This window comes from Hypomesus transpacificus, chromosome 22 (genome assembly GCF_021917145.1).
Source record: "Hypomesus transpacificus isolate Combined female chromosome 22, fHypTra1, whole genome shotgun sequence".
Taxonomy (NCBI): domain Eukaryota; kingdom Metazoa; phylum Chordata; class Actinopteri; order Osmeriformes; family Osmeridae; genus Hypomesus; species Hypomesus transpacificus.
Window position 1 is genome coordinate 3,470,933 of NC_061081.1, and position 27,968 is coordinate 3,498,900.

General features: G+C 45.7%; 1 protein-coding gene across 1 annotated transcript in view; it reads left to right on the plus strand.

Annotated features, from left to right (window-relative positions):
- dab2ipb (DAB2 interacting protein b) overlaps positions 1-27,968 on the plus strand; it is a 133,390-nt gene that overhangs the window by 8,094 nt on the left and 97,328 nt on the right. The window contains 2 exon segments of the mRNA XM_047045260.1: positions 9,351-9,472; positions 14,450-14,579. Of these exon segments, the coding sequence (XP_046901216.1) occupies positions 9,351-9,472; positions 14,450-14,579 (252 nt within the window).

Sequence of the window (27,968 nt, forward strand, 5' to 3'; positions counted from 1 at the left end):
TCAGGTGCGGAGTCAGAGTGTGGAAGATGCACAGGCAGGAGAGCATGTCTTCAGACTCACTGTCAGGTAAATGCATGATCTGATACATATTCTTCTCTCTTTCACTCAGTCTTTTTCCCTCACTCTTCTGGTTATTTGTTCTTCCTTTTGCCATGTTGACAACAATTTTGTTTTTTTTGTCTTTTCTCACAGATTATGTACGTTACACTGTTTCTGTCTCTGTCCTTTTATTTCTATTTCTCATGGTTTCCATCTGTCTGTTCTGAACTTATCGTGGGTGTGTGTCTGCGCCTGTGTGTGCATGCGTGTGTGTGTGTGTGTGTTTGTGTGTAGCATACTGCTCTAACTGTGACTAATTGGGTAGTGTTGTGCTGTAGAATACAGAGTAGAGGTTACCGTAGTTACTGTAGATACACAAGTACCTGAAGCAACCACTGTACTACACTGTACTATAACATAGAACACTAGACTATACTACATTACATCATAGAGCACTATATCAAATATTAAATTATACAGCATATAAGTCAATGCTTCATAACCGTAGAATAATACTGTAAAGCAGTATAGAATACTAATATGAGCTGCACTACAGCACATTTACATTTATGCATTTAGCAGACGCTTTTATCCAAAGCGACTTTCAAGAGAGAGCTTCACAAAAGAGCACGGAGTACTACAATACAGTATGTGACAGCAAAGAATACTACAGAAAACTACATCAGACTCTACAGCATGGAATACTATACTATATGGAATACTGCATGTTCTATTATGCTGTACTACAATACTTTGCAGATACAACACAGAACATGGACGCACACTACACTTGTGTCTCACACTACACACAATTCCACAGTACGTTGCAGCACTGGGAGTAGTACTGCGTAGTAGTTTACAGGGTAGGTGTTCTTGGTTGAGTTGGGTAGCACAGATGGAGAATCTCTGTGTTGCTCTACACACCAGAGGAGGACAGAAAGAAGATCCAGAAGCATTCTTCTGACCTACTTCCAAACAAGGCTCGGATCTCTCTCTCCTGCCCCCTCTTGTTCTTTCCCTCCTCTAATTATTTCTGTCCTCACCCTTTGCTTACCCTCCCTCTCTCCTCAAATTCTTCTTCGTTCTCCTCACTCCCCTCTCCTTCCCACTCTCCCTTGCTCCTCCTCGAATGCTCCTTCTTTCTTATTGCTCCTCTCTCTACCTACTGTCCTTCTCTCCTCCCTCCTGCCTCGTTACGCTTTGAGTGAGAGCTGTTCTAACAGACATAGTAGTGTGTGCATGCATGCATGTGTGTGTGTGTGTCTATTTATGCACAGCCAGCGTGTCAGAGAGCGCAACCCAGCAGCAACTGATGCAGAGCATTATTGAAGTAGGCGCTGGACTGAAAACTGTTCATATACAACAACTAGTCTGGAGAGAGAGATCAAAGCCAACGACGTCTTCGATGCTGTTTGGCTGTTGAAACGGTGTCAGAGTCCTCTGTTGTATGGGGATGTACAGTATGGTTGATGCAGAATGGCTGAGGCTGAGGGACTGTCCTGTAGCTGGACAGGGTGGCATTGGTTTTCTTATGTGACAGGGAAGAGGACAATGACACGCCTCAATATCAAATGTTCTATGCTCACCCTGAATGGGCAGGTCTTCATCCTTTCAGTGGCAACTTTGAAGGATACACACGCCTTGGAGGAAGTAGCATGTTACTTAATACACACTGGTCCATAAACATGGACTACTGATTCATTATATTCACTTTTTTCTTGGTGACATACTGTACATGTGAGATAACAATGTTATCATATCTTACTGTGACCTGTACCTGGCCAATGAACTTCAATTACAAGTCTTTTCTAAGGATGAAACAAATCAGACATGAAACATGTATTTCACAGATTTCTAGATTTTCTCAGAGACAGACAGCCAGGGGGAACTGTTCATTCTGCTCTGGACGTGGAAAGACGTTGTCTGAAGTCTAACCCCACCTGGGACTGTCTCTTTAATGAACTCAGAACAGATTCTGTCTCCGTCTGCTGCCGTCTGCTAGTCAGGTTTCCCAGAAGTTCAACCTGATGGGAATATAGCTGTAATCTCAGTCAGGGAGACACATTTTAATTATAATCCAGGATCAGTCATCTTCCTTTTGTATAAACTGTCGAGGGATTGTGTGAAGTGGATGGTGATTCTCTACATATCATACACTATAGCAGGTGGGGAATGATATGGAGTCAAACCAGATTTGTTCCCAGTCTCATGTGTATCAGATAGATAAATTAAGTTTTTCAGTTGTGAATCGTTACGCAAACCTTTTCATAGGTCAAACTCAATGTTTGGAGGATTTTTTTTTTCTCTTCTTTCTTAGCCTGACAATAATCACATCTGATTTTGTTATCAATATTCTATCATACTAAGCTCTGTTAGTAATAAACCAAGCACAGTTGAGGTAGTAGCACATTGACATTTACCTGTCTGTAGGGGGCAACATTGCCCGACCTCTAGAGATCAGTGTAAATCTGTTTTTAATTAAAGATGCTGTAAATTCCATGATTTGCTTCTCAGTACATTTTTATACGTGTGAAATGAATTGCTGAAAGCATGTACAAAGCGCAAAAAAACTTTGCCACACTGAAATGTGGAGTTAGACCGTTGAACAGTTTCTCACCTGTTTTTCAGCTCAGGTTGTGTATAGGCGGGGGAAAACCCCACCTATCTACATCAGATCACTGCATGGCTCCTCCTCTCACTTGCCGTAGCGTCCATTATCCGGGTCGTAGCTACTTGAGAGAGGCGGCGCCTTCCCGCGTGGAGCTTCAGCTCCTTCAGGCGACACGCCCCCCCCCCCCCCCCCCCCCCCCCCCAGTCTCAAGCAGAGAAGACTGATGATTTTCTCACAATTTCAAAGCCTAATATGACGTAGTTGTCTGCGTTTTTTTTCATTCGAATTTGAATGGGAAGTTAACAACACATTTTTCTGTGGTGTGATGAACTCGAAACTCATTTTCAGTTCTGCTTGACAGCATCTTTAATTGTTTAATGCACATTCAACTGTCATTATGGAGAGGTATTGATAGAAAACCGCACCTAGCTGATTCACTAGACTTAACTTTGTCATGTATCTTACAATATTGGTTATGGGGAGCAACACAGACACTCACACGTACACACACACAGGAGCAGGATCTGATAAGCAGAACTTTACTTTAGGCTTGTATTGATCGATCACAGGACAGTGTTTGTTAACAGGTAGAAAATATAAAGTTGAATTCTATCGTTTCTTGTCTCCCCCCTCGTCCGCGTCCCCCACCTCCATGCCATTTCGGCTCCCATCCAGCCTCAATAATCAAACCTTGAGCTAGAACACTTATCCGCACATCTATCAACTCGTGACCCTGAGCGCCTTCTCCTGGAACACGCGTGCAGAGCGACAAGGTGCAGAGCTGTTTCAGAACACACGTGCAGAGCGACAAGGTGAAGGGCTGTTTCAGCACCTCTCTGTGTTCAGCTTTTTTGTGTGTGGCTATTTTAGCTTGTGTTGGCCCCGTTAAACAGATGTGCGGCTAAACAGTTGTCCTAGGCTAAGTGGAGGAACCATTCTCAACCCTCCTGGGATTACAGCCCCTTATACAGGAAAGGAAGAAAGACGGAGAGAAAGAGAGACCGATAGAGAACGAGAGAGAGACAGAAGGGAGAAAGGGAGATAGACGGATAAAGTAGAGATGGAGGGACACAGTGAAAAAGGGATGGAGTTAGAAAAAAAAAAAGGGAGAGAGAGATTATAAAAAGAGGCGAGAGAAAAAGAGAGAGGGGAAATAGAAGAGATAGAGAGGAGAGACAGAGGTGGAAGGGAGTAGTTAAGTTATCACCTGGCTGCTCTCTGTTTCCACTCCCACTTCCTCTCTCAGGACCAGGGCAGCCAACCCGAAGCTTTGCATGGGAGACAGAACACTTAGTTGGCACCCTCACTCTGGGTTCAACCTCTCAGGCGCATCCTAGTTTCGCAAGGGAGGTAAATGAGACGCTAGCCATGCAGTCCATCCTAGTTGCGATGCCAACCGCTCACCGCTAATTACGTCTCCAACTGCCTCTCTATCCCTCCCACTTCACTCCTCTAGGGAGGGTAGGAGATGAGAGTTTATCATTCTGGGACCTGGAAGACAGACAGACGGGCAGACCGACTTACATGCAGGCAGGCAGATGGACAGGCAAAAAACAGACAGGTGGACACACTCAGTACTGAACACAAAGGGTCTGGTGTAGGGGGATGTTTGCTGGGAGTGGGGCATCCCGTTAGAGAGCAGATGAGAGGGGGGGAAGGGTGGGGGGGGGGGGGCACAGGACCAGCCAGGGTGCAAGGCAACCACAGCTCCAGGACATGCCGCACGACTGTTCTTTCATGGTGGAAAAACAAAACGTCTCTCTCTTTTTTTCTTTGCCTAGCAACCTAATCTGTCTTCTTTTTCTCTCTCTATTGTGGCACACTGAATCTGTGTCTCTCTCTGTCTGCCTCCGTCTCTCCTCGGGGCATGTGGCTGTGCACAGATAAGGATTTTGTTCTGGCCGACGCACCTCAACAATCATGGGTGTCATTGGCTCAGGTTGGATGGAGGGGTGTGAATAAACACCCGTTTGCACACCTCTCTTATCGACCAACCTTTTCGAGCCCACACCCCACCCTTCTCTGTATTGGTGCTTGCCTTAGAGCGGGTCATGTGATGCCGACATAATCCTTGGTTTCACTGACCAACCAAACCATTCTCAGATAGAATATCACTAAAAACGTCACCATACATTTACTGATGACTGAAAAGAACCTAGTGTTCTTTGACGTAACATCACCAAACGACTTTTGATTGAGTACAACCCAACGTGTTTGGACAGAATATCACCGAGATGGCCGCTGTGTATCCAATGTCTTCAGCTTTATCGCCTGTGTGTTTTTTTTTTCCCAATCCCTATTTTGACAATGCTACTCCCCACTGTCTACCCACAAGTGATGTCATGACATCACGACTCAAGACAAGTCTACACTCCCTACCAGCTTTGAGGGGGTCTGATCAGCTGATCACCCCCCCCCCCCCCAAACCCCTGGAGATCATCAGGTATCAAAGCATCAGGTGTTATTGGCTAACCCTAGCTCTCCAACCGATCCCTGGAGGGCTCTGATAGGACAGGTGGTGGGGGCAGGGGGGCAGCAGTGGTTGATCATTTCCTGCGCTCTTCTCCCTGAAGAAGGGGAAGAACGACAGGAGAGGAGTGGGAGAAAGGAGAGGGAGGGCGACGAGGAAATGAGAAGAGCGGTTTAAGCGCCGCATCGATTCCTATTCGGGCTCTGAAAACAGCCCAGCTGCAGACCTATTTAACACATCCTGATCAAAAGGACACACAAACACACACGAATGCACACGCTCACACACACACACACACAATCTTTCTCCCATCACTGTATTATGCAAGCGCACACACGCACGCACGCAAAAGGAAATTCAAAAAGCCGTGCTTATCTTGTTCTACCTATCAGTATGGTTAGTGTGATTGTGTGTGAGTGCTAGGTGGTTTATGTCCTGTTTAAACAGGCCACCTTATGACTAGGCCTGCTCTCTAATGTTCCCAGTCTGCTACCCTGAGCTAATAAAGACCTGGCACCTTCTACGTCATGGAAGAAAACAAACGATTATTAGCTGCAGGGAATCAGCTAGGAAACCTGGAATTGTTTACCTTTTTTGGTGTGTGTGTGCATGTGTGTGTTTGTCAACTGCATGTGTTCAATGCTGCTTGTGCATATATGTTAATGTGTGCATGCTAATGTTTACACGTGTGCGTGTGTGTCACTATGTACACTGTAGAGGCAATCTTTCTAAATGTCAGTCAGCAGAATGGTAGCAGTCAGCACTCTTTGCTTGGGAAGCTTTACACTAAGGGATCTGACCGAGTGTTGCCTTGAGGAAGCTATAGATCTGATTACTGCTCCCGTCATCTCTCTCAAACACACACACACACACACACACACACACACACACACAGTAGACAGGTACACACACACGAGCGTCCCACTCTCGCAAAATCCACAACATGTCAGAGTCATAGCCTCACTATGTGTTATCAATCAGAACCATAAAAACTCCCAGTAGAGGTTCTGTCAGCTGACGCTGCCCTGGTGCATTCTGGGATGCCAACTCTGGGGCTTCCTGGACAGGCTGATTTAAAGCATGACTAACCTGAGGTGCTGTTTACACATACAGGACATACTCACACATATACACACACTCACATTCTGCATGCAGAGGAATACATTAAACGCACACACAGGCACATGTTCACACACACACATATTCACACACAGGCACTCTTAGACATGCAAACACAGATACACACACACATACACACAGAGGCACACAAACTCACACAGGTACACACACACATACGCACACAGGCACACAAACTGCACACACACACACACACACAGATGGCAGCAGTGATTTGTAGGTCTTATTATTCTCCGTCCTGTGTACTGTAATGGATGGAGAACAGTCTGGTCATGTGACCTGCGCTGACAGACAGCTTTGCCAATGAGCTGAGCTTGTTTGCTCTCTCTTTCCCTCTTTCTCTCTTTCTTTCTTTCTCTCTCTCTCTCTCTCTCTCTCTCTCTCTCTCTCTCTCTCTCTCTCTCTCTCTCTCTCTCTGTCTCTCTCTCTCTCTCTCTCCTCTTTCTACTATGTCTCTCCCTGCCCCCCTCTTTCTATCTTTGCCTCCTCTCTGTCTTTCTAATACTGGCTGTAAATAACTGTGACCATGGTAACTTCCCAAGACTGTTCAGTTTCATAGCTGAAATACTTACATACACATGTCTCTCTTTTGTGTTCCATACATGTTTTAATTTCTGGAGCCCACTGTAGTGGTCGCGGTAATTGACTGTATGTCAACACCACAAATTCGCCAAAATGCAATTTGTAGAAAACAAAGAAAGCTAAGAAAACAAGGATAGAAACACACAGTAGAGCACCTAGGTAAGAGGGTTGGAGTATGCTACAGTACTGTAACAGCAATAACAATTCATTCTGGGTTAGCACCAGGGTGTCTACCCGTCTCCCACCAGGGTCAGGCCAGAGATTTTCATCAACATCACAGGCTATACTTGTCCAGCTCCTCTCATTCTTACCGTTCCTCTGCCTCGTCCTCTGCTGTTTGCATCCATGATTCCAAACAAAGGTGAGCTTACCTTTTGCCCTTTTGATTCTGATTGTTAGTTTGAGTATTTTTGGATGATAGTTCTTACACATGGACAATTGGTTGTTATGGGCGTTTGAATTGCGCTGGTTTGAATTTACTTGTTGAACGGCAGTGTTTCCTATATGACAACATGGTGACAATTGTGTCTTAAAGTGAGAGGTGTGTTTAGACTTTTGCAAAGAAATATGTATGGACCAGAGAAATGTGTCAAAAAGGGTCTATAGACTGGGGTACGAGGACTTTCTGCTGAGAATTGGCAAAATGGTTTAGTGTGGATGGCTTACACTAACAATCTTTGGTGTTAGCGATCGAGAACAACTGTAAGCTGGAGCTAACACACTTCAGCAACCAAGTCCTAAACCAGCTTTAATGATTGGATGACCGCAAGCACAATGAGACTCATTCTCTTATGATTAGACATTCTGTTAACTGTGAGATAACAACTGCTCATCTCTGCTATTTCTAGCAAAACCAATATATTATATTGGGTGAATGTTCTCAGTAAATCTCGCCCAGCGATTCCATGGAAACGGCTAAAATGTTATTGGTTGCGAAGTCTGGTAATGGTCATAGTCTTGTGTGGTCATGATCAATTGGACAATTTTTGCCTGGCAACCACAGCACCAATAATCAGCGTGCTAAGAAATCATTGAAAACCTTTGATGTTATAACAGAGATATATATAGATAAGTGGTGGAGCATACTGCTAATCCAAAGGTTGCAGGTTCAAATCTCCCCCTCTCCCACTTTGGAGAAAAGCATCTGCTGAATAAATACAGTTTTATTATTGTCATTACACTGCAGCAATTGGTGTGTGTGGACAGATTATGTTATAGACCCTGCGCTGGGCTGTACCCTCTGGGGAGGGGAACTCTGGAACAGGAAAGGTGGACTGGTGTCCTGTACCACACAATGACTGAACTACCCCTGCCGACTTGCACTCTGCAAGGCAAGCAAACACACGCACAAGGGCAGGCAGAAAGGCATGCGCACCAACAGGTGGTGACACTGAGCTTTCAGTCGTTTGTTCAATGCCTCCCTACTACAGCACCCTCTCTCTTTCTATCACCTTCTCACTCTCCTTCCCTCTCTATCTTTTACTCTCTTGTCTCACTCTCATTCTCTCTCCTTTTTGCTAAATGAAGCCACTCAGAACTTCTCGTCCATTGCAGTTTCAGTTACTTGGAGGAAGCCATTAACTGGTTGATGGTAAGACCCAAGTCTGTTACTATAACATACACAATTGAGTTTTATTATGAATACCTGGGCCTCCCCTGGTAATCAACAGATGGCTGAGACCTGTTCTTCTAGGCCACCCAGGTGTTATATCCATCACACCCATTCTGCAACATACCATAGATGATGTTTGAAGGAGAGGAGGATAGTGGCAGAAGAGAGGGGAGCAGGGAAGAGCAAAGACAAATAGGGAGGAGCAAAGAGGAGCAGGGAGAAGTGGAGAGTAGCAGGGAGAAGCAGAGAGACTTGAATACAACAGTGGTCTTGCGTTTCCTGTGGCGGATATATCATTAAGGAGGCAATACAAGAGGTCTGTCTTGTGTTGACAGAACAGAGGAGCTTGTTTTCACTGTGGAAAACGAAATGAAAGAGAGAAATATTAAATGGAAGTGTGATTGCCTAGCAAGTTGTTTTCTGCCATCTCACTTTGGATAGTGACTGTTCTTTCTTTCTTTCTTTCTCTATCTCTCTTTCCTGCTTTATAGCTCTCTTTCAGTTGGCTGAGACATGCAGTACATTAACATATTGATCAAACACCTCGTTCCCCCTCACACCTCTCCTCTTCTCTTCCTTCTTTCTTTCCTTCCTTTTCCTTCCTTCCTTCCTTCCTTCCTTCCTTCCTTCCTTCCTTCCTTCCTTCCTTCCTTCCTTCCTTCCTTCCTTTCCTTCCTTCTTTCCTTCCTTTCTTTCTTTCTTTCTTTCTTTCTTCCTTCCTTCTTTCCTTCCTTCCTTCCTTCCTTCCTTCCTTCCTTCCTTCCTTCCTTCCTTCCTTCCTTCCTTCCTTCCTTTCTTCCCTCCTTCTTTCTTTTCTCCTTCCTTTTTTCTTCTCACCTCAATCCTTCCTTCCTTTTTTCAAATTTGATGACGCTGTCTGTCCCTGCCGTTTCCCCCAGACACGCGGGGTCCCCCGGCCCTCTGGATGTCGTGTGGCCACCCCTACGAGGAGAGAAGAGTGTGGAACCCCAAGTTCTGCGTGGTGACCGACTGCCAGATGTTGCTCCTGGATAGAGAGGAGGTAAGGATCTGACACAGACTTTCTCTCTTCCAGTTTGCTTCTCTGTCTTTCTGTTTGTCTGTCTGGTTCTCTCTCTCTCTTTCCTTTTTTGTTTCTGTGTATCTGCTTCTATGTCTGTCTGTGTATCTGGTCTTCTCTCTGTCTTTCTATTTCTCTCTCTCTCTTTGTTTTCAGTCCACTAATCTGGTCCTCTCTCAATCATACATTCCGTCTCTCATTTCTTCCCTTCCTCCTGCTTCAACTCCAGACTCATTTTTCATGGAGATTTCTCCTGTTCAATTTCCTTCTCCTTCCCATTCCCATATTTCTTTCCCACCCTCTCCCCCCCTCCCTCCTCCTCCACCACCGTCACCTCTCTCCTTTCCTTCCTCCGCCCTCCCCTTCTCCCTGCCCCTGTACTCCTCATTCCGTTCCTACATCCTCTTCTCCTCTTTCGATCTATGTTCCCTCCTTCCTCCATCCTCTCCTCCCTCTCCATCTCCATCCCATCTCTTATCCTAGAGTATTGCTGTGCCATTGGTGACCAGTGAATTGGAACGTGAACCATGAGCATGTTTTGTGCTCTGTCATACTGACACGTGGGTGTGTTCGAGAGTGTGGAAGTGTGTGTGAATGTACATATATATATATATATATATATATATATATATATAATAAAGTGGGCTTACTGGCACCCCTTGGGAAAGATGAGTAAAAGAGTGTCGACAAAAAATCACCTTTTTGTAAATCAGCTTAATGTCACATTGGAAAAAATCAACAACAAAAAAATCAAAACAATTCAACCTGCAATTGAAGTAAATGTATTTTGAAAACCATTTGTGAAACCATGTGTGCCACAATTATTGGTATCTCTACATTTAATGCTTTGCATAACCTCCCTTTGCCCATAAAACAGCACCAAGTCTACTCCTTAACATCTATTACAGTACAGTAAGGTTGCAGAAAACAGAGCTAGGTGTCTGAGACCATTCCTCATTTCCTCTCCTCCCTTGTGCACTCTTCTCTTCTTTTTTCTCCAAATGTGGGTTTGGCATCAAAATAACATTTCTTGTTGACAGATGTTTTTATCTCCAAATAAATCAACTTCAATTGAAGGTTGGATTGTTTGCATTTTTTCCAGTCTGACATTAATCTGAATAACAAAAAGGTGATCTTTTTTATAACACTTTTTACTCATCTTTGCCAGGGGTGTCAATAATTCCGGAGGTGACTGTCTTTATATATGAGCATGGCTAGAGGCTCCTGCAGAAAGTTATAAACCAGGTGTCCAGAACACTGCAGCTAAGGAGCAGAAGCCCCAGGCCCACAGACACACACACACACGTGTAATCACACACACAAGATCTTATGCATGAGATACATATGAGGGGACAATAAAGCTTGATACTGATGAATAATTAAGGCTGCGTCAAGGTACAATGATTACCAATTACGTAAGACAGGGTTAGGGTTACTCTATACGCACACACACACACACACACACACATAAATCCAGTCACATTTGATTTGTGGAGCAGGCACACTCATAGTCATGGGATCTGCTGACAGAAAATGTTAATAGAAGACAGAGCTCTCATAATGCTTCTCTAAACGAACATGAGGGAATTAGAATATAAGGATTACCCAGGTCACTAAAGAGTCTGTATGTGCGTTTGTGTGGTGTGTATGTATGTGTGCATGTGTGTGTTGACTGGTTATGTCGGTAATGACTCAAATCTATTCCTGAATCTCAGTCTGGAATAGAGTTTTGAGGGTCTTTACTCATTTAGAATGCACGCTTATAAATCGAAGGGAAAGCGTAGGTCTGTAATTTCACACACACGCACATACATACACACACACACACACACACACACACACACACAAACTCCATCGCCTTGTGAGTTCACCAGTTAGCCAGTTAGTCAGCCAGCTTGTCAGGTAGCCAGCCAGCTAGTTAATGAACTAATACTTCAGCTGCAAAACTACGACAGTCTTCTAGTACAGGCTCAAAAGGTCACTGATGCTGCTGCTGTGTTTGATGAGACCTTTCTTATTATGCACACCCTTTGAAGGTGCATAGTGACGATGTCACCAGGTCGGGGTTTGAGGGCAGGCAGGTTTGAAGGACCAAAACATCCTTTAGAGGGTGTGCATGTTGACACGCCCTCTATCTCACACACAAGCATGTCAAGTTGTGGCCCGTGCACACATCGTTGATTCAACTGGAATTCTTGGTAATACAAGATTTGCTGATAGGTTCTCTCTCATGGAGGCCTTAATGACCTGTGCCATTCTAAAGTTCAGCCAGACAGAGTAAGACAGAGGGTGGGTTTGGGGGGTGGAAGATGGAGGGAGAAAGAAAGAGAAAGAGAGACAGCAAAGAGGGGGGGAGACAGTGGGGAGACAAAGAGAGAGGGAAAGAGAAAAGAGAGAGAGAGTAAGGGGGGAATTAGAGCTGTTTATAGGAAACAGCAGGGCTGTCAGAACAATGGCCCTGTATCCGTCTGGGGGGGGGGCGTGGGGGGGGGTAAGGAGAGAGAGAGAGAGAGAGAGAGAGAGAGAGAGAGAGAGAGAGAGAGAGAGAGAGAGAGAGGGAGAGAGGGAGAGAGAGAGAGAGAGATCAGAACTGGTGTAGTGTTAAGTTTATTGCCCTTTCTGTTTTTCACCTTCAAAGTACAGGCCAGCTCATTGGTCAGCCTTTGATTTCCGCTTCACATTCTACTTCACCTGCTCCCTCCCTCCATACTCACTCAGCTTTCACACTCTTTCACACCTTTTTTTCTGTTCCCCTAAATGATACCATCTGTCTCACCTCACAAAACACTTTGTACTCTTTCTCTCTAATATGACAAACTGGAGTTCACGTTTTGTTGCAGCTACACAGATTCAACTGTAGAGGGGGTTAGAATGACTTTTGTGTGTACGCGTTTTTTTTCTCTCTGGACAGTCGGTCTGTGTGTGTGTCTGCCCGTCTGCCTGCCTGTCTGTGTGTGTGTCCGCCCGTCTGCCTGCCTGCCTGTCTGTGTACCAGAGAGAGTTGCACATGTATTTTATCTGTCCCAGTTTTAATTGGACAGCCAGGCTTAAGAACAGGATTAAAGGTACACTAGGTAGGATTTTTTCAGTCAAAAAGATAAGTGTTGTCCCCTATAAACATGTTGCATAGGCTAATGAGGCCCTCTTGTTTTTCAGCACAGACAATTTTGGGAGCGTAATAATTGTACTTCCCAGCCAGTTATGACCTGGCGATCTTGTTCCATCCAATCACTGTCAGTGGGGCTTCTTTCCTCCTTGCTCCGACTATCAATCAAACTTGAGCTGGAGGAAAGTTTGGATGTTCAGACAAGAAATGGGGGGGACTGTTTCTCATATTAGAATGTATTTTATAATGTTTTCTATTCCAGCTTTAACACTGCTGCCACAGCCACCATGTTTTATTATAGCTACTGCTGTAAACGTTGAAGCACATTATATTACATACTTCTCTGACCACAAATCTGTATGTTTATCTCGAACTTCCATCAGTATTGAAATATGGATTTACGGTACTCTAACATGATGGTAATACATAAAAAACAAAAAGGTATCTAGGTTAGTGGAAAGCCTAAACAAATTGAATTCATGTCCACAAAAACCTTGACTCTACCCATGCACAAACAAGGTGTTTGGTAATGTACAGCATGATATTTTAAGGACAGTACCCTAACTATGTATTATCTATGTTAAGAAGCTAATTTGTTGTCAAAGGAAATTATGGCAAAATAACTTGGTGTTGAAAAACATTTGAAAAGTACACTGGCGCTGAATATTCCCCAGCAAACGTTAATAGTGAACTTTAGCGCTTTGGAAGATCAACTCTTAAGTTGAGTTCAGTTGCTGGTCTCCGTGGTTACCAGGAGCCATGTTCTAGTTATGACACATGATGACCTCTAGGGAGGGGGAAGGCGAAAGAGAGACAGTTAAAGGGAGAGAACAGTTCATACATATTAAGTTAATTAATATGTATAGTAGCCATGTCTATCTACTTGCAATAAAGCCTCACATCAAAAAGGTCCTGGGTTTGATGCCTGCATGTGACACTGTTGGGAACTCAGGTAGGATCTGCCGGGTCTTTCTGGATGGAGTTTGTGTAACAGACGGGGTCTTGCAAGTTCCATCAGAGGCACTGTCCGCTCCGATCAGGACTCGAACTCACCACCTCTGACTTCCCAAGCGCCACCACTACCAACTACGCCAACGAAAAGCTAGCAATTTGTTGACACGGGTGGCCTGTTACATACTTGAGGAGTGAGTTTCACCACACACCGGCTACATTGGCATGTTCTCCCCGTGCTCGTCGCAATAATAACCAGGGAGCTTAGTCCAATCCCCGCATGCATGTGCGTCACATTGCACGATGAATAAGCATGACTCCTTCGGAAATAATGTAATCATAATTCAATTTTTCTGTGTCAATAAAGCATTGTTGAATTTAGAAATTGAGTGGGAGAGAGTAAAGACAGGGCCGGTATGGAGTGACCTGCAGCTATTCGAAAAAGCCATTATCACTCTGCTTCAGCGGGACATCTGGACACTTCTCTTTCTCTTAGCCCTCTCTCATCCCTGCCCTCCCTCCCTTTGTGTGTTGAATGAATGGCCATCCAGGCGGCAGCTAGGTCCTGACACAGACGTATGTCCAGCTAATGTCTTCACTCATTCAACCCTGGACTATCTGCACTATATTTATTCAGCTCAACTCTGCCTGGTGGATAACCCAATCTGTAGACGAAACCGCTGTTCTCTACGTTATCTGCTCTTACTCTATTTTGCTTCAGGTTTATTTACTTACCAATATTTTTGACTGTACTCTGCTCTACTCTGCTCTACTCTACTTTGCTCTACTTTACTCTGCTCTGCTCTGAAAGACAAAAAAGACTATAGAATGTTGTTCGTTTAAATTCACCCACTTGTTTTTTTTGTCCTTCTCACCTTCACTCGCTCCCTCGGTCATCTCAGCAGATCCATCCGTTGTTGCTCCAGGAGAGGAGGGCGGACTCATGCAAGGTCCGCTTGTTGCGACGCACCATCAGCGTCCCCGTGGAAACGCAGTTCCCAGAATACCACAACCAGTTGTCCACAAAGAGCGGTAAGTCTGCCGGCACTGACCTGTGGTGAAAGCACACGCCCACAGGCACACACGCACACACAAGTCTTCTGCTGTGCAGGGGCGTGTCCAGACATTTTTGATAGGGGTGACACCAGGGGGGCCCGCCTCTGACTGGGCATATAGCCAATCATATATCGGGGTGGCCAATCAGATTTCAGGGGTGGCCCGTGCCACCCTAGGCCAATCCCTGAACACGCCACTGCTGCTGTGTGGGGCAGCCTGGTCTCATGTCGTTCTTTCAGGATTCCACTAGAGGGTGAGCTTGCTTACATAATTTATCCATGGGATTTGGTTGTATAGTCTTATAGTGGGGCACACTGCAATTAGACTAAATATAACATTGTGTCACTGCCCATCTAAATATAATTTAATTCTCTCCTTTAAGGGTGTTATTAAGTGTTCATTCATGGGTAAGTTATGTGACCCCACCTCTTTAAAAGGCTGTGACTCTGAGTCCGGGAGTGTCAGAAGTTGAATATGTGTGTCAGTATGTGTCTGTCTCCATCCTGCCCGATAGGGATGTCCGTGTGTCTATTTGTGTGTGTTAGTTTAGTTGGGCCCTAACCCAGTAATTATGGGATGTGCAGGGTTCTGTTCTGTATGGCTCACACACACTCAAACTCACGCACACACTCTTCCTCACACACACACACACACACACATCTCTGCCTCGAACACACACTCACGTCTTCACACACACTCTGCCTAGCACGTCCACTCACAAAGCACTGCTTTGCCTAACTAGGCTCTCAAAGCTGCTGCAGGTCAGGGTAGCTTACTGTTTAGCAGCTTGGAAACACACTGCTGAGTTGTATACATATCCACAACAACCCAAACACACACACACACACATGTGCGCATGCACACACAAAGACCCTCCCACACAAATGCACCCAAACGCGCACACACACATACACACACAAAGTAATTCAGTAACCATGCTGAATCATGCGGTATGCCACGTCCCTAGGATTATAGTCAGATGGCTTCTCATGTGTGCGATGTTCTGCGTGCACACACACACACACACACACTGTACGCACACACGCTCTAACGCTCACTATTCTCTTCTGTTCCATGGTCAGTGTAAGCATTGTTTGAGGAGAAGGCATTGGTTTATCCAGTGATCGAGGTCAAGCTCTTTACAAGCTACACCAGAGAGTTAGGGAGAGAAGGGAAGAGAGGGGAAGAGAGAAAGAGAGAGAAAGAACAAGAAACAGCGAAAGAGGGAGAGAAAGATAGAAGAGAGATGAAGAGAGGACGAGAGAGAAGAGAAAGATAGATGGAGGGGGAGAGCATATGTTTGCCCAATTACTGTAAGAGGGGACTGAAGAAAACAACCTGTCGTCGAAGTACCGGAAGATTGTGTCCTGACAGTGCATCTGTGTCCTCCCCCCCTCCCCCTTCTTCTGTCACTCATCTGTGGACCAGATCATCCATCAGTCCGACGTCACCATTTATATCCTCTGCTTCCTGTTCTTCTTTGTCTCTGGGGAACAAGTTTCCTTTCTCACACTCTTGTTCACTCCTTCACTATCTTTTTCCTCTCTTCCTATCAGTCTACCTCCTTCTCCTTCTCCTTGTTTCTCATTCTTTCAATCACACATGCGCATACAAGTATCTCATGCCTGCAAAACAAACAGCAACGGAATGCATTCAACCTGTTATTTGATGCGCTGAGTGTCCATGGATTGTCTATGGACTTATCTCAGTGTATATGTCATCTGTATCTGAAAAGACCATTCTTGACTGCCTGCCCGCCCGCCCGCCTGCTTGCCTGCCTGCCTGCCCGTTTGACTGTCTGTCTGTCACAGTTTAGAGCTAATTTAGTCAGTTGAACCCTGTGATCGTTCTCTCTTCCTCGTTTGTTGCCGTGGAAATGATCTACCGCGTGTGCAGTGATTGTCTTGTGTGAGGATAGCTCCTCCTCAGACTGTCCAGATGTTTAGCTTTGGTTCCATCCACTCCCACTCAGGTCAAGCTCCACCCCCCACCCCCACCCCCCGTCCTTTCCTTTCCTCTCCTCCCCCCCTTTCTGGTCCGCCTCCCCTCCTCTTCCTCCTCCTACATCCTCTTGCTCGTAATTCTCCTATGCCTCCTCCTCTCTTTATACTCCATGACTCCTCCTCCCTGTACTCCTTCCTGTCCATCCTCATCCTCCTCCCTTCTCCCTGGTCTGCTGTTGGGAGGTTGTCTCGTGTCAGATCGGCAAATACAATGTTCTCGTTCATGTCCATTCATGTGTGCTCTCTCTCACACACACACACACACACACACATTTGAGATGTTGTGTAAGACCACTGTTCTGTTCAAACAGCTGACTGTTCCCACCCACGGTCCTCCTTTGGCAATGAGTGTGTGTGTCCCTGCTCCCTCGTTTTCTTCCTAATAGCCTCCTCAAACCCATACACACACAATGTGATTTTGTCTATCTGGGCATTGTGAGTGGCTACGCACCATATGCTGAATCCATTCCAGGCTCAGCAAATGATGATCTCTCCTTGTGCTGGTCCGTGAGATGTAGCTGGCTTGTACACTGACGCTGCGGTCGAGATGGTAGATCCGGACGCCATGGGTTCACATCCCACAGGGATTCCGAACACAGATTATATAGGCCTGGACTGATGTGATGTATGGTGTACAGATAGGAGTATTTCTGCATACACGGATACCCCCGGCCACACACACACTCAAACACACACTCAATCTGTGCTACGTTTGAGTCCATTTGGGCAATTATATTGGTGAAGCAAAGGCAGATTTATGAATCTCTTTCTTTACCAGATATGTTGTGATTGGGGCTTGATATTGTAGCCCTGCCAGGAAAACCATACCTCTCTGCCATTCACAACATGCGTTAATTAAGTTCTTCATGCATGTACTCACTTCAATAATAACCCTGCAGTTTTCAACTCCAGTATTTTCTTTGCTGTGAAGATTTTTTTTTATGTCTGTATAACACCTTTCAGTGAGCTGGCTTAGTGTTGGAGCTGAGTGTTTTCAATTTGTGATGACTGGTGTTGGAGGTCGCAGATGAAGGCTAGGGTCGTTACCATGGTGAGGAGGTGTGCTACCTCGGCAGAATGAAACTTCTCCTTCCATTCTTTGTCCTTCCGCTGCAAACTCAAGGACATCAGCTTGGACATGTCCAAACCTTCTACCAATGTATACATGTTCCTGTAAGGGCTCCAATAACACATGCACCCAAACACACCCACCTACACACACACAAAGGCACACACACACACAGACACTGTGAGTATGAACACTGTCCCTCCTCCACACATCACCTCCCCGCCGACCTTACAGATGTACGAGTAGAATGACACACACGGGTTGGGGCAAATAACACTTCCTGTGCGTGCAGGGTGGGGCGGGGGGGGGGGGAATGGGTTCGGAGCAAGACTGGCAACATGGAAAACACGCTGATAACCATGCCAACCTAATGGAAGACTCCACATATCACAGGCGCTGTGGATGTGTAATAGGAGAGAAAGGTGTCGCTGTGTCTTTAACATCAGGAGACACAGAGAGAGAGGAGTGTGAGAGAGAGAGTTGGAGAGACAGAGAGAGAGAGAGAGAAGAGAGAGAGAGAGAAAGAGAGAGAGAGAGAGAGAGAGAGAGAGAGAGGAGAGTGGCGAGAGTACAACGTGGAAACAGTGTGCTGCTTTCTCCTCCTCCTCCATCCCCCTGTCCCCCCTCCCCTCTCACTCTCTCTCTCTCCACCCCCCTCTGCCTCTCTCTCTACCGAAGCGGTCAAACAGATGTACAACAGTAAGCAGCCTATGAGGCCAGAAAGCAGAGCAGTACAGTAGAATTAGCATTTGCAGGGCTCGCAGAGTGTGTGTGTTTGTGTGCATGGGGTGGGTCCCCGTGCCCCAGGACATGAGCGTGACAACCCTGGCCGTGTGAAAAACCATGGAGGCCGACGCCAGCACCCCACCGGAGGGCCCAAGTGGTGAGTGTCAGTGTGAAAGGTGTGTGAGAGAGAGAGAGAGGAGAGGAGAGAGAGAGAGAGGAGAGAGAGAGAGAGAGAGAGAGAGAGGAGAGAGAGGAGAGAGGAGAGAGAGAGAGGAGAGGAGAGAGGGAGAGAAAGAGAGAGGAGAGGAGAGAGAGAGAGAGGGGGGGGGGGGGAAATGTTATAGGAGACATGGGCAATCTTTACTGTTTCTGAGTTTGTGAGAAAGAGGCGTGTTGTGTGTGTGTGTGTGTGTGTGGAGAGTCCCCTTATGACACCACGTCTCAGAGGATCTCGCAAAATCGACATCAGGGTGTAGTGTGGAAACCAGGCTTCGCTAAATCAACCAGCCAGAGATTTCCTGTTGTGTGTGAGGCTTTCTTTCTGGAATCTGTTGTCCAGGCCACAGCGTTAAAGAGAGTCTGTCTGTCCTTCAGAGGGGCTGAAGAGGAGCCTGTCTCTCTCTGTCCACCACAATGACTACTGTGGGTAGGGCCTTGATCAAATTGCTCTCTCTCCCCTCTCTCTCACTTACACACACACACACACAAACATTCTCCTCACCACGTCCTTCTCCTTCCTTCTCTCTTTATTCTGTCTCAGAAGATTCTAGTTGACAGTGGCGTACATGACAGAGCTGTGGGTGTACTGTTTCAGCTCAGAAGCTGTTGGCTTTTTTGCCGGTGATGTGGAAGTCTCTGTGCACTGTGTGGGAGTTGGAGTGTGTGAGCAAACGTGCGCGCGTGTGACAGAGAGAGGAAGAGAAACATGGAGAGAAATGGAGAGTGAGTTATGCGCAGATGAATCCAGGCGGATCGAGTCTAGTCAGTTTGTTCTCTTTTTCTCTCTGTCTCTCTCCATTTTTCTTTGTTTTTTTCCTCATCTATTTCTCTCCTCCTCTCCCACTCCTTCCTTGGCTGGGACAGTTAGAATGTGGGAGTGTGTGCTTCATTAACTTGTTCAGACGTTTAGTGTCTTTCCCAAGTTTCTCTGTGTTGTGTAGCACGCCGTGCGTGTGTGTTTATGTGTGTGTTTGTGCTCCCAGGAAAGAATGTGGTTACAGAATGAGTCAACAGCGTCTGCTAAGCTACATTGCTTTATGTGTTAGGCAAAAAGCCATCAACAGAAAGAGCGAAAGAGAGAGAGAGAGAGAGAGAGAGAGAGAGAGAGAGAGAGAGAGAGAGAGAGAGAGAGAGAGAGAGAGAGAGAGAGAGAGAAAACTCGAGAGAATAGCTATGTTAAGGAGATGGAAATATACAGAGAGTGAGGGAGAACGAAAGGGCTGAGTAGATAAAAGAAGAGAGTGAGAGAGAGAGAGCAAATAACAGGACTGAACAGGGAAGACAAAACCACAGCAGCCAAGTCCAGCCCCTCACTGGGCCGAGAGCCTCTACAAGCAGCTACTTCTGGCCTGGTTCTGGGTCTCCTAGTGACACCGTCCTGGCTGCAAGGAGACTAGCCTGGTTCTATGTCTGTGGTCTGTGGCAGAGAGCCTGGGGTTGACATCGGTACCACCAACCGTTGTTTGGAAAACACCCTGCACTTGACCTGGGGACACAAGATCCCTGTGTCTCCTCTCTTCTGGCAACTCTGTCCTCCCCTACTCTCCTTCCCTCCTCCTCTCTCTTCTCTCCCCTCTTCTCTGGCTGCTCTATTCCACTCCTCTCTCTTCCCTCTGCGCACTCATCTTTCTCTTTCTTCTTTCCTCCCCTCTCTCTCTCGCCCCCCTTCTCCCGTTCCTCTCTGATCTCTCCACCTCTCTCCCCCCTTCACCTCCTCCTGCCACTGCCATGGGACTGGAGATGGAGCAGTGTTGCCCTGCAACAACACACACTGACTAACACACAGAACTAAGTAAAACCAACAGGGAGGAGGGGTAAAAGGAAGAGTAGGAAAGATATAGAGAAGGTGAGAGAGAGGAGAGCCAAACATTCCAAACACAGTGGAGTAAAGGAGGGGGGGAGAACTTGTTTTATCAAGAGGTTGTCTGTAGAACAATTACCATTGTCTGAACAATAGCATCTGTTCATCCTATATGCTCCAATTCAGAAAAATTCTAGAATGTTCCAACCAGTTCACCTGGCAGACTGTGTGGTAGAGATGAAGAGAGTGAAAGAGAAGGTGAGAAGGAGGGAGGGGAGGAGGTTGAAAGAGAAAGAGAGAAACAGAAAAAGGCGCAATCTCTGTCCTTCATTGACATGTAAATAGGTCTGGGATTTTTTTGTCCTGCATGAGGATGAAGGCTGCATTCCACTGCAGGAGAGGACACAGGGAGGGGCACAGGATAGGGGGGTGGCTGAGAGATTTTTTTAAGGGGGGGGCGACACTTTCTCTCCCACACATGCGCACACAGACAATTTTGTAATTCTCTCTCCCGCTCCCTGTGACTTTTAAGGTGGCTTGCTCTTGTTCCTCTTTCTACTCTTTACTTTCAACTACTTTCTGCTGTCTCCCTGATTACACTGAGAGAACCACAATGAACAAAACATCTCTCTCGCTTCCTCCCTCTTTCACTGCCTCCCCTTTTCTGTCCGTCTTCTCCTGCTCCTCATCCCTCTCACTGACTCAGAGTCAGGGGAGAGATTTAGCAGTGTTGACCAGCCAGAAGGGTCTCTCAGCCCAGTTTCCAAGCAGTCTCACTTATCTAACTGGGACACGCTCTTTTCAGGCAGTCTTTGTCCCTGCTACATACTTTCCACGAAATATGTATGTTTCTGTCTTTCCGCTATGCTTCTGTCTGTTGTGTGTGTGTGTGCATTGTTTATGGCATGAACACACTCGTGGTACTTTCAGAACCTCTCAGGTTCCTACGTTCCAGACTCTGTATTTCCTGAGTCATGACGGGCTTCAGTGTGTGTATGTGTGTGTGCATGTGTTTTTGGGAGTGTCTGTTTGTAAGTGTATTCACAGGATGGTCAAACAGCCTCAGCCCCCCAGAGTGTGTGAACAGATGGCTTTGGTCTGTTCTCTATCCTGTCAGGTGTGTGCGTCTGTTCGTGTGTGTGTGTGTGTGTGCGAGACACAGAGAAAAAGTGAGTGAGAGAGTTCATTTACATTTAATGATTTGGATAAGGCAGTCATAGCGTAGTGGTGTGGTTATGCATGTGCATACTCATTTGTCGAATCATGTTTGTATGTATGTGTGTGTGCGTGTGCACGCGCATGTTTATTAAAAAAAATTGCCACTCATTAGCATTTGTCAGTGGGCCACAGTCCAAAAACAACAGAGCTGCATCCTCCTGTTCTGTGTAGGGGAGGAACAGAAAGCTCTTGGTAACTCTCTCAGGTCTGTATCACCACTAAGTTACAACCTCCATTCACCAGTGATAAACTCCCACGCTCTTAATTGATTAAATACAATACTCATTCATTTTCACTTCTAAACTACAATTACCTAATTTGCCACAAAAAACACAACTTTAAACTTTACAACAACTTTAGACTCCTGGGGCGTGTTCCATAAAGGAAGCTCAAAAAGCTGGAATTAAAGTCCCAAACCTGACTTGAATTAACCTAACAAGTCATTTGGGGCTAAAGCGGTTCCATAAAGGCCATTTATAGTTCACGCAATCAGACTAATTCAAGTCAGATTCAAGAACTCAATATAATTGTGGGAACGCCCTATTCCTAATCAGTCTGAGAGGTAGAACATGGATCATATCATTCCACTACGGCAAAACGCAATGTTCACGACCACGTGACTTCTTACCAAAAGAACGTTCTCTTTAAGCCGTGTACTATGACAGCTCATCCACCACTTCATAAAAATGAAATGACACGCCATGATTGACATGAATGATATAGGCAAAGGTCCTTTTTTATAGACCATTACCTCAGTGATAAAAAAAAACGGGAGCGCAAATCGCGGTGACAATTTGCCTTAACCCCCCCCCCCCCCCCCCCCCCCGTTCCCGTTTTTTTAAATGCCGCCTCCCAAACGCAACAAGGATATGTGACTTGGCGCCCTCTGCTGGTGGTGTGGGACGGTTAATTATTGGATGAACTTCGGAATTTGCCGCCGACCTCTTGATGCCGCCCCAGGCTGCCTATGTCGCCTGTCTATGTTGCCTATGCCTAGGACCGGCCTTGTTGAAATCAGAGGCCTTAGCTCGATGAAGACCAATTTGTGAAAGAACATCCCTAGCCATCACCCTTGGGGCCTCATAGAAGACTAAGCTAGCTAGCGCCGCCTGCATAGACTTAGCTATAAATTAACAGACACAGCTACTTTTGTCTTCCAAGATGGCGTCCCCATTCGTTTCTATGAAAAGTGCTCAGTGAGGCAAGCGAGAGCGCGAAACTGGACTGCGCCATCTTTCCAGTTCCGGCTCTTCCTGTCAATCGTAGAACAGTGGCTCGCCTTTTTCCTAGCTACGAGACTCGTGCACGCTTGCAACTAGCTGTACACGTCATACTTTGCGACACCCAGTCTCGAGCTTGCGAGCTGGAGCTAAAGGCCGATTTATACTTCTGCGTCTCCGTTAACGGACAGACGCACGCACGGAATCGGACAGAGTCGGACGGATTGGTTGAATTTATACTGCTCCGACGGCTCTGCGTGCTGAAAGCAATTCACCGCCAGAACAGTAGATGGCTATGCACTGCAATGCTAGCTAGGTTATCGAAAAGTCGGAGCAAATTTACAAATGAACCGTTTCATCAATAAAATAAGCACATTTTCAGCATCTACACTGCCCATTTCTCGTTACATTTTAATTCAGATGCTGATTTACATGTACTGTTTAGCTGAAATATGAATTGTAAAAACGTACAACAATGGCGGTCAAAGGATTCTGTTCTCTTGTTGGTCACGGCAACCCCGCCCCCACCCCTGACGCAAGCGGTTCTTAATACGGACCAATCACAGCCAAGGGGTATCCGTAAAATGACGGACGGACAGACGGATATTCAGGAAAATCAGGAAGTGCACGCAGAGCTCTGCGAGGGGCTCGGAGAGGACACGCAGAGGGCGATTCTTGACGGAGAGGGCGTTCCCCGTGTGCGTGTGCGTAAAAACGCAGAAGTATAAATCGGCCTTTAGGCATTGCAGAAAAATGTCAGAATGTGGTACAAGTTCGAGAATAAGTACTTGTGAACTTTACGAAAATCAATACTCTTGGTACTGTAGTATTATACGTGCAGGGCCTATACGTTGTTCTTTTTGCTTCGTGTTTTTAGTTTGACGGCTTAAGTATTGTGACGGATTAAAGAAATTGTAAACTTGAATATCTGACTCCGTCGTTGTTCTAGCTCGGCAAAACAAGCTTAATTAAGCCTATAGGCTACCTATGTTTCTATTATAATGATGATGAGTGTTGCTTACTATTATTAGCTTATTAATGCCATCGTTGTGGTGTTAACTGACATAAAGTTTTAACAACATAACGACCATAACAATATTGTGGTTATCAGACATGATTTATTAATCTTCGTCTTTGCTCCATAATAACATGTCAACAGTCTATAATGACGCCATAACATGCCACGATATTATGACTGTTTATATTAGGCTATAATTTGTATTCATATTAGGCTATAATTAGGCACTTTGTCATGCCATGAGCATAACATGCGTTCATTACAAAATGGTTTGGCTAAATCTGCTTTAAAATAACGGAAACTTGCTACAATAAAGGCAGGCAACTGTACATTATCAAGTCCTTTCTCCTTTTTTCCTCTTTCAGCTCAGGTAAATCAGCAATTTGCTGGTGTTCCCTTTTGTGCTCGTCCCCTGTTCGTATCCGCGAGCACGTTTCCAGGCAACTTTTCTTGACGTAAGCAAATAAATGGGGTGCTAGTTTACCCATTTCGGATTGGTTTCTTTCCAAAAATCTGGAAAAAATATTCTAGGAAAAAGCTAGTAGTATGAGCCAGGTTCGAGAATCAAACAAACATTATTAGGGGAGATAGTTTTGTAAATTTTGACTGGAGTTAATAAAATAAAAACAACCAAAAGAGCCGGGTGCCAAACCAGAATTGCAATACCACCTACATCCACCGGGGCCGTTGCTTCAAGCCGAGGGGCGAGGGGTGGGGGTCTGTGTCCTAGCTTGGTAAGGCTGACAGTGTGTTATAGTATATAGCTAGTGTGCTAAATTGGGTACTTCAAGGTGTGAGTCTGGTAGAGCTTCCAGTGTTTTAGGTGTGAGCCTGGGATGGCCGTTTGGGTAGTTAGTACCTGAGCCTGCTCTGTGATAGAGCCCAGCAGGATGCCATTTGGCTTCGTATGTCAGACAGAAACCCTGCTGAGGGAGGGAGATCAAGGGAAAGAGGAGGGGAGGGGAGGATGAGAGGGGTAGACTGAGGGAGGTGGAGCGAGACAGAGAGGACATGGACAGAGAGAACAAGAGGGAGACTCTGGGAGATACAGGGAACGTATGGTGTGGAATTAAACGTGTCTTTGTGTATATGTGCATGTTTTATTGTACATTTGTGTCTATGTGTGTGCTTGCTTATATGACTGTATGGGTGTGTATGCGGGGGTGCGTGTGTGTTTGTTTCTGCAGGGGACAGAAGTGAAGCCAAGCACAGTCCTGAGCCAGTTACATGGTTAGAACAAATGTATCTTGGGATTGTGCTTTTTTTTTTGCGTTGGTAAATCCTATATGAATGTGCCAGCATCACTAAGAGAGAGGGAGAAGAAGAGAGGCAGGACAGACACTGCTGGACAGACAAACGTACAGGCAGGGCAAGGGATGGATGGGCACTGGGCAGGCAGACAGGTGAGGGGTTGGAGGAAAGGCGGAAGGGTGAGACAGACAGGCAGGAGAGGGTGTCATCTCCCCCTGGATAGAATCCCAACTGGCAGCCCAACAGGACAATCCTAATCTGGGTTTCCTTTATTTGGTTTGTTGTCTGTGTGTGTGTATCTTCCCCTGGAGGCTACAACTACCCAGAGCTACAGGGAGCTGGAGCTATAGATAGGCCCAAATATAAACACTCTCACCATTCTAGACTAGCTAGCAGCGCTGTCTTCCTGTGGAGACGTGTACGGATGACACTCACTCTTTTGCACCATCTTCAGAACCAGTTTCAAATTATGACTCTGATGTCATTTGAACAATGCTCATCCTAATCTCTTCCTTTCTAACTTGACAGTAGTTTACATTTAGTCTTTTTTTATTGTCATTGGTTAACTTGGATATAACTGTAGCAAGCCTGTATTGGGATTGAATGGCAGGTTTGAACGTGTGTGTGTGTGTGTATTCGTCTCAGGCGTCAGGCTACATAAACAGCAGCTCCGGGTCAAGATCTCTGTAAGTCTGAACACTAAATCAAAGGGAAAGGTGGGTGTTTGTGTAGGTGTGGGTGTATTTGTGCTTGCTTGTATGACTATGTGTGTATAAATATCTGTTTGTGTTTGTGCATGTGTATCCCCACCTTCTCCTTTTCCCAGACAGTGAACGACTTAAAATGGTTCATGTCCACTCATTGTATGCAGGAACAGCAGGTTCAGGCTATAGGGTGTTGGAATATCTCTGAGATCGTTCCGGAAAAAGCACTTGTCCCTCAGAGGCAGGGCAGATAGCTGACCCCGTGGGGCCAACACAAGTGTCTTTGTCTCCAAGATGGCAGCTGTTAACATTCCAGACGTACCCGTGGTGAAGTTTTACAAAAAGTAATCTAGCCCACAGAAGGTCTCCCTGAAAAATACTTACATTTACTGGTCGTAAACCTAAACGGGTAATATATGTTTTTTTATTTTTTACTATTAACTAAACAACCTTTTGATCTATTAAAACTTCAAGCTCAATATGCTATGCCTCGCTCTACTCTTACGCATGCATGAGTTTGATCAAGTTTCGACGTTTCTGGCCACCGTCCGGCTACAAGGCTACACCCAGCAATCCAGCCTGTAAACAGGTTGTCATGGCAGCGGCGTGAAGAACATCTGAGAGTCTTCACATCACAGTAAAATGATCACAGTGTGCTTCATCCAATCAGATCGCAGACTGGGCATCGGTGGACAACTTGTCCAACCAAATTACAGCATGGGGATCACAGGGTGCCTTGTCCAGCTTGAAGTGTAGACATTGCATGTAGACTCACAGATCACAGTGTTGGGATGGCAGGGTGACTCACCCAATGATTGGGAAGATAGCACCATGATTCAGTAAAGATTATGGATCGTTGATTGTTGTCTTCCCGTGGAGAAAGAAACCCAGACGCACGTGTATGTATTTTCGTTTTTTTCTGTGCCAGTGTGCTTGTGTGTGTGTGTCTGATGTTTGCCTCATGTAGTGAGTGTGTTTTTGTAGTCCTGTGTGAGGTTGTGTGCCTGCCTAGCGTGTGTGTGGCCGCACGTGCCTATGTGTGTGTGTGTGTGAGGTTCAGAGTGTGGCACAGATGCTAATGAGAGCCTGCATGATCAAGAAGAGGATCAGAGACTACAGTCCTCTCCTCTCTGTCTCTAGCAGGCGCACACAGTGCGTGTGTGTCTCTTCTGTTTGTACATGTGCGCAGAAATGTTTTGAGGACCTCGTGTTTGTGTGTATTCCTGTTTGAGTCATTCATGTGTGCACTAATTAATAAATGTGTTTATGCTTCTATGCATCTGTCCCGTTCTTTTTCTTTCTCTTTCTCTCTTTTTCTTTCTCTCTTGCTCTCTCTCCCGCTCTCTTTCATTTCTTCTCCTCCTCCACCTCTCTTGATATTCTTTGTGGTGTATAAATAAATAAATAACATATTGATGGACAGGAATTTGTACAGTGTGTATGTATTTTTGTGCAGGTGTGTGTGTGTGTGTGTTTGTGTGTGTGTGTGTGTGTGTGTAATGCTACAGCAACTTCATCAAACTGTTAAACTGTTTAACTGACTGCTGATCCACACAGGGATAAGCTGTGGAGTCATTAGATTTTAATTGGATCAGTTAATTAACTAAACTCCACAAGCAGTCCTTCATCTATTTTACACACACACACAAGTGTGCACACAAAGTAAAGACTAAAGTTCAAAATAGTGGTGAATCAGTTTTGCTGCTTGAGTAAGCTGTTCCCACGTAGCCTGTCCTTACAGTGTATGGTGTGTTGTTGTTGTTGATCTGCTGATTTGGCTAGCAGGGGAAAGTTCTGGAGCAGAGTGGGTGGATCAGCCTCGTCACTGTCTCTCTTCATCTCCCCTCTGCCTGCACTCGTTTAATGCTGTTCCTCTCTTTTCTCCCTCTTTCATGTTACCACTTTTTGCGTTCCGTTTTTCTCCCTTCTCCCTCCTTCTAGCTCTCGTTCTCCCCCTCTTTCTCTTCCTCAATTCAACATTAGTCTTCACATCCACCCTCCTTTTTCTGTCTTGGATCCTTCGATCTCTCGCTTCAAAAAGATCCCTCTCTCCCTCTATTCTTTTCCTCTCCTCCTGTCTGTCCACTTTCCTTCCCTGTGTCACTCAAGACACACTGGGAGGACAACAATACAATG